The 10,682-nt window shown below is 54.4% G+C and overlaps 2 protein-coding genes and 1 pseudogene across 2 annotated transcripts; 2 read left to right on the top strand and 1 right to left on the bottom strand.

Annotated features, from left to right (window-relative positions):
* Positions 1-292: 292 nt before the first annotated feature.
* LOC123331696 (melanoma-associated antigen 11-like) lies at positions 293-1,217 on the top strand. The gene is made up of 2 exons (XM_044936503.2): positions 293-702; positions 758-1,217. Exons 1-2 carry the CDS (start codon positions 293-295, stop codon positions 1,215-1,217), a joined length of 870 nt encoding a protein of 289 aa, XP_044792438.2.
* Positions 1,218-6,589: 5,372 nt separating this feature from the next.
* LOC102410637 lies at positions 6,590-8,058 on the top strand (annotated as a pseudogene).
* Positions 8,059-8,952: 894 nt separating this feature from the next.
* LOC102412502 (EOLA-like protein) lies at positions 8,953-10,442 on the bottom strand. Its single transcript, XM_006042299.1, has 3 exons — positions 10,190-10,442; positions 9,172-9,433; positions 8,953-9,031 (listed from the first exon to the last, which is right to left on the bottom strand). Exons 1-3 carry the CDS (start codon positions 10,440-10,442, stop codon positions 8,953-8,955), a joined length of 594 nt encoding a protein of 197 aa, XP_006042361.1.
* Positions 10,443-10,682: the final 240 nt, after the last annotated feature.

The raw sequence follows: 10,682 nt of genomic DNA, 5'->3' as shown, positions 1-10,682 counted from the left end.
AATCCCCCCACCGTCTCACCCCTGGAACCTCAAGCTTGGCTGGCTGCACCCTGGGGAGACACCTCACATCCTCCTTTGGGTAGCCATGGGTCAGGCCACTCAGGAAGAGCTCTTCTATGAGGCCCAAGAGCACCCCTTAAGAGGAGACCTGTAAGTGGCCTGAGTCAGACCACCCAGAGTGGGTTTCTCAGCTGAGGCTGCTCACAACCAGCCTCTCCTGCAGTCTCGTGGTCTGCCTCTGTCCCCCTGCCTCACTCCGGTCTGTGGTTTGACTACAGTCATCATGCCTAGGATGCATGAACTCCACCAGCCTGAGAGAGATTTTCAGGATCCAAGAGAGAATGAGGGTCCAATGGAGGCACAGTGCATTTGGGGTGAGGAGGAAGAGGAGATGGAGGTGGAGCAGGTGGAGGAGCAGGGGAAGAAAGGAGATGCAGCTTACTCCTCCTCCTGTCTCCCAGTCTGGGGAACCCTGGAGGAGGTGGCTGCTGCTGCCACAGTCAGTTTCCCACAGAGCCCTGTGGGTGTCTGCCCCTCTCCCACTGCAATGCCTGCCACTCTGGGGAGCCAGTCTGAAGGCCATGGCCTCAGCAGGCAAGAAGAAGTACCAAGCACCTCGCATGACCACGAAGATGCCAAGTCCTTGCTCCCAGATGCACTACGGGTGAAGAAGAATGAGTTGGTGAAATTCCTGCTTAGCAGGTATCTCATGAAGGAGCCAATCACAAAGGGCAGAAGTGCTGAGTAGTGTCCTCAGAGATTACCAAGACCCCTTCCTGGTGGTCCTCGGTCAAGCTGCAGAGTACTTGCAGCTGGTCTTTGGTTTGGAGGTGAAGGAGGTGGACCCCAGTGAGCACACCTATATCCTGCTCCCCACCCTGAGCCTCACCCTCAATGAGATGCCGAGGGATGGGCAGGGGTTGCCCAAACCCGGCCTTCTGGTGGTGATCCTGTGCTTGATCGCTGTGGAGGATGACCATGCCCCTGAGGAGATATGGAGAACACTCAGGAGGATAGGGGTGTGTCCCCGGAGGGAGCACTACATCTTTGGGGACCCTAGGGAACTGCTGACACAAGTGTGGGTGCGGGAGGGGTACCTGGAGTACCAGCAGCTGCCTGATGGCAACCCTGGTTGCTATGAGTTCCTGTGGGGTCCCTGGGCCTACTCAGAGATCAGTAAGTTTAAAGTCCTGGAGTATCTGGATAAAGTCTGTTGAAGGGGTCCCAGCTCCTTCCACCCTCTCTTCAGAAGCTACAAGGGAGGAAGAAAGGGGACTCTGAGCCAGAGGGGCAGCCAGGCTCCTTCCGGGCCCACGTCCAACACCTTGTCCTAGGGGGCAGGAAAGGAGGCTGATCCTTCCCTCTGTGATTGAAGAGGGAGCGGTCAGCCTTCTCAGCAGTGAGAGCCGGGCCCTTTGGGAGAACCCAGTATGTGGCATCTTTGTGTTCCTGTTCTCTACAATCACATGGAGACTCATCTCTCTTTTCTTTAGGAATTTTTCAAATGTTATTCCTTTTTAATAGAAGACAATGCATTCCAGTATCTAACTGTGTCAGTGATGTAGATCACAGTGTGTTTGTACTTAGCCAGTTCAAGAACAAAAGTTTTGCTGTTTTGTAAAAGAGATTGGGAACGCTTCCATTTTATTTCATAGTCCTGCACAAGATGATATGGAATTAGAATGATTTTGGAAATGTGAACTTATTTAGCAGTGATATAGTTGGTGGAAGATTTAGAAAATAAAAAGGGATAGTAGTGAATTCTTGCTGCTTATACTTTTTGTGTGTCATTTTGTACAGCTAAGGGATCTCTGTTTATTTGGATTTACCTGGGTTATCTAGATCAGATCAGATCAGATCAGTCGCTCAGTCATGTCCGACTCTTTGTGACCCCATGAATCGCAGCACGCCAGGCCTCCCTGTCCATCACCAACTCCCGGAGTTCACTGAGACTCATGTCCATCAATTCAGTGATGCCATCCAGCCATCTCATCCTCTGTCGTCCCCTTCTCCTCTTGCCCCCAATCCCTCCAAGCTTCAGTATCCTATCATTTTGCCTTTTCATGCTGTTCATGGGGTTCTCAAGGCAAGAATACTGAAGTGGTTTGTCATTCCCTTCTCCAGTGGACCACATTCTGTCAGATCTCTCCACCATGACCGGCCCATCTTGGGTTGCCCCACGGGCATGGCTTAGTTTCATTGAGTTAGACAAGGCTGTGGTCCTAGTGTGATTATATTGACTAGTTTTCTGTGAGTATGGTTTCAGTGTGTTTGCCCTCTGATGCCCTCTTGCAACACCTACCATCTTACTTGGGTTTCTCTTACCTTGGGTGTGGGGTATCTCTTCACTGCTGCTCCAGCAAAGCGCAGCCATTGCTTCTTACCTTGGACGGGGGGTATCTCCTCACTGACGCCCTTCCTGACCTTCAACGTGGGATAGCTCCTCTAGGCCCCCTTGTGCCCGCGCAGCCATGTCTCCTTGGACGTGGGGTTGGTCCTCCTGGTCACCGCTCCTGGCCTTGGGCGTGGGGTTGCTCTTCCCGGCCGCCGCCCCTAGCCTTGGGCTTAGGGGCATGGGGTATCTCCTCCAGGCTGCCGCCCCTGACCTCGGACGTGGGGTAACTCTTCTTGGCCGCCGCCCTTCGGGCATGGGGTCCTCCTGGCTTCTGCCCTGACCTCGGACGTGGGGTGGCTCCTCTCGGCCGCGCTTTAGCGTGCCCGTTGCAGCAGCCTGCACTTAAGAAAGTAGAATTAATCTAAGTTAAGCAGCCCCCTCCTCATTGGCTCATTTATTCTGAAGACCTTTATGGAGCCTCTGCTCCGTGAAAGGCCCTGTGTTAGCAGTGGGGACACTGGGAGAAGCAGGACAGCCCCACACCTGGAGCGATGGTCTAGGAGCCACAGTCACATGAAATATGTCATGGGGGTGAGGGGAAACTCTGAAATGGGACATTACTGTGAGGTGTCCTTTTGGATCTTGGATTAACCCCAGAGAGATCTCTTTCTGAGGCAGGATGAAAGGGGTCTGGCTCTTGTTGCATTGCTGTTGACCACAGGGATGGAGTAGTAGTAGTACCCCCTATCTGCTAGAAATCATACAGAACTCCGGTCACACTCCCTTGAAGTGATGCCCAGAAATCCATGGGCCGACCCTTTCTTACCTGGTCCTGGAGATCCAGAATTCAAGGTGTTAATTAGCTTTTAATTATCTTGATTGTAATTGGCCATCATAATCAAAGACTTTACCATTGTTGGGGCTGCAGTGATGGAAAGTAAGGGTTTGGATGAAGACCAGCTGGGACACAGGCAAAGAGTGGTTCTTGCTTCCATTTCCTGGAGCAGCTTGTATCATGCTGGAACACTCCTCCACACCCAAATTTAACAGGTCCTCCAACTGGAAATGGGACTTGCTCAAATGATGAAGAATCTTCTTGCATTGTCAGAGACCTGGGTTCGATCCCTGGGTAGGAAAGATCCCCCTGGAGAAGGGCATGGCAACTCACTCCAGTATTCTTGTCTGGAGAATCCCCATGGACAGAGGAGCCTGGAAACCTACAGTCAGTGGAGTTGCAGAGTCAGACAGAACTGAGTAACTAACACTATGGTCCATTATGGTCTAGCTGGAAAAATTACTGTGTTTTATTTATAAATCATACTGTTTGGCTGATTAGCTATTCCACATCCTATTGAGGTACCTATCCTCTGACATGCCCTGGACCACAAAGCAGTCAACCACATCCCACAGTGGAGAGTGAAGAGTGTCTGGGGGGAACAATGTGAGAGATTCCTGCCCTGCCATCATAGTGCAAACAGCTGCCAGGCCCTGCGAGCTCTGACTTGTCTCTCAGGCCCATCCTGCAGCCCAACACACGGGGCTCTTCACACCCACTCGCCTCCCAGATGAAGAACTGAGGCCACGGGCCTTGGGCATCTTCCCAGGAGCACGTGCTAGTGAGGGTTGGGGTGGGCTCCGAGCCCTGGTCTCAATTCCTCTGGAGCCCCCGCCCTTCCCATCCACCCCAGTCCACGGCCCGACCTTCCCTCTTCTCCTGCCTTCCTCTTCTCAGTGCTACATGATGCCTCTGAGGTGACAAAAAGCAGCCTGCGGAAGGAAGGGGATGAGGCGAATCAGAAGCACTGTGGGGCTGCTCTGGGGTTTGCTGAGAACTGACTCTGCTGGAGGCCTGCATCTCTGTCCAGTCCCAGTGCCTCCCACGTGAGGGTGGTGCCCTGTCCCTGTTGCTGCCATGGGGCCTCCTGCCCAACTGAACCTGCCAGGGTGACCAGCTCCTTACTGAGCAGGAGGGAGGAGGGCCTGACTGTATGGTCCCAGTGCCCAATGGGATAAGGCCTCTACAAGAGCTTCCTCTGATATGGGAAGGAAGGTAACACAGGCAGACCCCTGAAGCTCCAGGTCTCCCCAGCCGCAGTGAGGGAGGGGAGCATCTGGAGGGCCTTTGGGCTGGGGACGCTGAGGCTGGGCCACCAAGCACAGGGGCAAGAAAGTCAGGCTGAGAAAGGCAGGCCTTAGACGTCATGAAGGCTCGTGTGTGCACAACACAAGTGTCCCGAGCCACAGCTGACAAAGGTGCCTTGGTGCCACACAAACCCACTGCCAGGGCCTGGGTGGTACCTGGAGGAGGCGGGCCAGAAAAGGCAGCTCCCTCAGGACCCAGGGGGTGAGGAGGGACCCTGAATTGGGGTAGTGGGGTCAGGAAAGGCCACCTAGCCAGGCTGCCCACAGATGCCACGGCCTTCGGTCCCCTTTCAGAGGAGCCACCAGTGGGCCCCACCGACGTTCACAGCCTCCAGGGTTGTGTCCTAATCCGAGGAATCAACCTGAAGGAATGCTTTGTCAACCTATTTAGAAGAAGAAAGGCCATGGAGAAGCCCAAGTCGAGGCCTGAAGCTCATCCAGGCCACCAGTCCTTAGGCAGAAAGGCCCCTGGGAGAGCTTCTTTCACACTCTCTTAGCTCTCCCCTTTCAGACACCAGGCAGTGGCCTTGCTAGTGGCAGCACTGGGAGACAGTGCCCTAGGGTCCTTGCACATGGGCCTTTCCAAGGTGCTGGTCTGATCCCTACATGGTGATTTTGAAGAACAGTGGCCCACAAAGGCCAGAGAGCACGCACCTCTAAACCCACTGCTCTACTGTCCATGTGCAGTGAAGACCGGTGACTCTCATTCAGGTTTCATCCAGTCCCACACCCTGACTCTCATCCATTTTCAAATACAGGTAATTGGGGGTTTCCTTTGGTCACATCTAGCTCAACAAGTCAGACTTGTCCCTGGGAGTGAGTGTGGATAAAGGAGGCCCCTTCAAAAGTGCCTAACCTGTGAGCCAACAAAATCATTCATTGTACCTGCCATCTGGGTAAGGGAGATCAGGTCCATAGTGGTGGTGGGGACAGGGGCAGGGGTGGAGAAGATCAGAGCTGGCCTCGAAGAAGACCAGTGAAGTTCTTGTTTACAACAGAACAGGCTATATGTTGAGCCCCCAATCAAGTCCTTCAAAGGGCAAATACCCACAGATACCCAAGTTGGACGTGGGAGGCCAGGACCAGGGGTAGCAGAAGCCCAACTACCCCTCTGACAAAAGGAAACAGGACTTTTGAGGCAGTCTCCAGGGAGGCTGAATCTAAGGCTCTGGGAAGGGGACGGGAGAAGCACATACAGGTGTTCCCAAAGTGAGCACTCTAGGGCTACGAGAGTGGTCTTTATGGGAAGAAATGGAAACTGAAGACAACAGCCTGTGATCTGCAGTGGGATGAGGTCTGGGGTTGGGCAGAACTCAGAAGGGTGCAAGCTCAGCAAAGCGCCAGAGTACCCTCCCACACGGTGTCCTGAAAAGTCTGTGACTCAGGTGCTTGGGGGAAAGTCAAGTGGAACATGAGGTCGTCTCCACTGTGCTTGGGCACAGCTCTGCACTGGGGAGAGCTCGACCTGGGTGGCAGTGGGGGCAGGACAATAGAACTCTGACTTTGGGGCCATCTGAGTGGGGCCTACCAACCAGCAGCACCAGCCAGAAGAGACCAAAGCCAGAAAAGGGGGAAGGATGGGGGGCCACCAACTCAAGCTAGGCCAATCAGCCTACTATGGACCCCATCTTCTGGGAGGGACAGTCGCCAGGGGCCCATCTGACCCCTAGGGTCTCTTTTGGTGGAAGCTGACCTAGAACTCACCAGAACTTTAGCAGAAGCCATCCACAGGCTTCTACCTTGCTAGTGAGGGGAATGGAGCCAAGAGCACGTTTGCCAACCCATCCAGGGCCTGGCCACAGATGGGAGCCTTTGTAGGCAACCTGAAACATACTTTTCCGTACTTTCAGACAAGAGACAAGCTGGGAATCACATCTCCATCCCCGTCCCCCCCTCCCCCACACTGGGCCAGGGCTGCCTCTCCACATGACCTCTGTGACATCATGAAAAATTAAGGAAGTGACCATTTAATTGGCTGCCTGGCCCATGATACAGATTCTAGAATCTCCAAACAGTATTTATTGGGCACCGCAACCCTGGTCTGAGGCCCTTCTGCCCTGAGCGTTCACTGCTTTGGTATTGCAGTGAATGTTCCTGAGCTAGACTGTCTCCATGGCTAGTCAGAGTTCAGATGAGGCACGTGCAGCTCCAGTGGCCCCATCAACTGATGGGGAGCCCACAGCAGGGGACCTCCCTGATTCCTCCCTGGATGAAAATGTGGATTCAGGGGAGGTCTTGGCGAAGCAGGGTGACCAAACTGAGAGCCCAAATCTGGGATGCCAAGACAACCTGACCCCACAGGACCCGAACCCAGAAACAGCCAATGAGGAAGAGAATAACACCGTCCTTGGGCTGTCCTTCCCCAGGAAGCTCTGGAGGATCATGGAGGATGCGGCCTTCACCTCTGGGTGCTGGAATGATGAGGGAGACATGGTGGTCATTGAGACAGATCTCTTCCACACGGAGGTCCTCCAGTACAGAGGCACGGACAGGATCTTCAACACAGACAGCATCAAGAGTTTCATCTCTGAACTGAACCTGTATGGGTTCAGTAAAATCCACCCTTTGGGTTGCTCTGCAGGGAAGAACAGGATGATGATGATGTAGAAAGCCCTTCTGGGGAGACTAGACTAGACGAGCTGAGTGCTGGATGGGTTTCACTTCCCAGGAGAAGGTTTTTCTCGTGAGAGGGTGGTTAAGCAAAGAGGAGAAAGCAGGGCCTGTCTTATTCCATTATCCACTTAGACAGGATCCACAGGTGTGACACCAGGTCCCGAGGGGCCACTTGATATCAGGGAGGGCCAGTAACACCTCAAGCGAGGCCAGCCCCAAGGAAGCTGTGGAGAGCACACATGCTAGGGCCTCATAACCTGCCAGGAATGAAGAGACTTTGTCTCCATAGTTAGGCAAGGCTGGGATGGGGATAGAGTGGAGGGCGGCGAGGAAGGGCTCTTCTTCCACACGATGGCTAAAATCTTTCCTTTCAGATTCATTACAACTCCAACTTTCAAAGAGACAAGCCTCTCCTCCTGTAGAACATCCAGAAGAAAGTCAACCCCAGAACAACTGCTCAGCCCGCCAATGGAGCAACAACCACCCCAAAGAGAAAGAAGTGAGCGATGGTGACCAGACGCTCCCCTCCATTCCATCACAATGAGTCCACACAAGAGGCTGATAAGAAAGTTCAGAATGGAACCCCAACTGCTCATGGAAGCCCCAGCCAGCACTCACATGTGTTCTCTGGCCTTTGGTCTATGGGCAGTGTAGCCAGGTGGGCTGAGGCAAACCATCTCCCCAGTGAACAGGGCGGCCCCAGTGGAGAGGGTACATCCAGCAATGGCATGTCTGTACTCCTGGCTACCGCTGGAAGGGACAGCATAGGGGAACTGCCCAAGAGCTCCCCAGAGTATCCAGGTTATGGTTTGGTGATGACTCTGTACAACACCTGTTACTCCATCCTGATGGCGGCCCTTTTAGTCATGGCCCCAAATGAGGCCCTTGAGGTGGCGGAGAAGCAGGAAGAGTCCTCAGATTACAAGTGTGCCCTCTGTGAGCAGTTCAAGGACAACCCCAATCCCTGAGCTGCCAGGTCCCTAGGGATACTCAAAAGCACTCTCGTAATAAAAAATCTATTTCTGGCTCTAATAAAGTACAGCAAAACTTCACGGGAGTAAATAAAGAATTGAAAGAGAGCTGCAAGTCTGTGTTCTTTCAGTTTGTCCATGCTATTCCACATGGCACTGGATGAGCCATATGAGGCTGGAAGCCCACTCCCCAGGCAGGCTTTGGTCCAGTCCACGTGGTCCCTTTTCATCTGGAGTAGCAGCATTTCACACATTGCCAAGGGTGCATGCAGCTCGTGAGCGATGAGGCCACCCCAGCTCAGGCTTGTCCCTGGGCCTTGGCTGCCCCTCAGCAGACGGCTCAACCTGGATCCTGACCTTGGGGGTGTCACCTTCTATGAGTCATGCACCTGAAGAAGAAGGGGCTCCTCCTGGGTTCCCCAATGATGCCACAAGTTTCTGATCAGCAGCTGAGCATCTCCAGCTCCCGATCCAGGGGTGGCTCACTGGAAAGCAGGGTCACCTCACCTGCCAAGGGCCTTGCAAACACATGGCCCCAAAGACAAGTACAAGGTTTCCCCAAGGTGAACACCAGCCCTTATCACTCTGCCCTCACAGGTGTATTTAGGAGCCTATCTTTGGACACAGGGTGGCCGGGCACCGTGTTCAACACACACACTTTGTGAACCAAGGGACACTTTACAGCAGGGCAAGGGTCACCTGCAAGGACAAACCACGGCTTGTTTCTGGGCCTGTGGGCCTCTCTGCCTGACAGAGGCCTCGCTGGCTGTTGATGCTCAGCGCAGCCCCCAGCCTTCCCTGATCACCCCTGGACACTGTTCCAATATCGGGGAGTTTGAACCAAAACAGAGAGGGAAAAACACTAACCGGTTTCCTAACAACACATTTCTCTCAACTGCCCAGACCCAGCAGGGCCAAAACGAGTGGCGACATCATCTTTTCGTAAAGGTCAAAGCCCTGGAGACTCTCACTGAGTCCAGAGCAGCACAGCATGAGGGAAGTCCTGGCCCCAGACCCCACACCAAGTGGGCAGTGCAACCCAGGATGGGGCTGATTCAGACTGAACCAAATGGGCACGTCCAGGGCCTGGTGGCGACTGGATGGTGTCACCATGAGCTGGTCTCCTTCCTCTCAAGATCCCAGTCTGGACAGGCCTCCTGACCAAAGGGGATCAGGTGCTCGGGGATGTACACCTGGAAGATGTCCTTTCCGGCCCACCCCAGGATGGGCTGCAGCAGCCAGTGGGGGTTGGTGAGCACAGTTAGGTACTTCTGTCCCAGGGCTGGTAGCAGGGCTTGATTCTCCAGCTCCTTCACCTCGTCATGACCTATGTTTTCTGGGCACAGCAAAGTGTCCCTAATGTCCACCAGAACTGTGTGCAAAGACAGGACACAGAAAGACAACAAGGTGATTCAAAGTCATGCCTGCTAGAGAGTAAGACCGTATCATGGAGAGGAACCAGGGTGAACTGGGTCCTCTGGCTAAGCATTTCAGATGGGATCAGCTCAGCAAAGGGAATTTGGGGTGAGGCCAAGTGAGAGAGAGAGCCAAATGAAATGGAGAGTGCTCCACGAACCCACCAGGACATGGGCAACTCTCAGTCTGCCCACTTCAGGCTGCAGGGACAGAGCAGAAGGGCCCCGGTGGGGAGCCTGTGGACATCAGGTCCCCAAGTGATTCACCAACAGACAGGTGTTGCTGTGCGGCCTCACCCCTGGGGAGTCAGGGGACCTGCTCAGGCCTGGATGCAGGCAGTGGGGTTGGGGAACCCAGACTGGGTGCTATGGTGCCTCTTATGGTCTCTGCTGGGCACACAGATACACATGGGGACACACACACACACACACACACAGACATACGTATACTCCCAGAGAAAAGTGCCATGTGCAGACCTGGACCCACCTCTGCCTCTCAGAGCACAAACGGGGACTGAGGACCAGAGTGGTGGTCAGGCACCTGGGGCCACTATTTCCCAGCCCAGGAACCCTTGCTGCCCCTCTGAAGAAACCCCAGCCCCCCACCCCTCCACCACCAAACGGTTCGACAGAAAACAAACAAGCACAACCCAGCTGAGATCCAGGGCAGCACCAGGGGCCATGCAGGCAGCACGGGGCAGGGAATCAGTTGCCCGTGATCACTCCATGGCCGAACTTGTCCCCGTCCAGCAGCAAGGCCTGGATCTGGGCAGGGCTCATCCCCAGCCTCTGCTCCAGCAGCTCCCACCAGGATGCGTCCTCCCAGGACCGGTGTGCGATGTGGACTGCCAGGGTACAGTGCCAGTGGCCGCATAGCATGGGCTGCCAACACATCTCCAGGATCTTGACACTGTTTAAGACGATACCCGCGGAAGGCTGTCGGAAGGACAGACAGCTGAACTTCATCTCCCCAGGCTCCCACGGCTTCATGTGGCTGTGGAAACATAGAACCACAAAGGCTAGGAGCCTGACACACAGGCCTCCAAGCTCAGAGCCCTGGGCCAGACATCAGCCTCATGTGTCCGAGCATCCTCCAAGCCTGCTGACACAGAGGAGAGGGTCACAGAGGCCTGGCTCCTTCGATCCATCTCCACGTGGTCTGCTGACAGTGGGTGGTGACCCAGAGGACCCATCCATCACATGCAG

Source organism: Bubalus bubalis, chromosome X, assembly GCF_019923935.1.
Source record: "Bubalus bubalis isolate 160015118507 breed Murrah chromosome X, NDDB_SH_1, whole genome shotgun sequence".
Classification (NCBI taxonomy): domain Eukaryota; kingdom Metazoa; phylum Chordata; class Mammalia; order Artiodactyla; family Bovidae; genus Bubalus; species Bubalus bubalis.
This window is presented reverse-complemented; position numbering and strand designations above follow the sequence as displayed.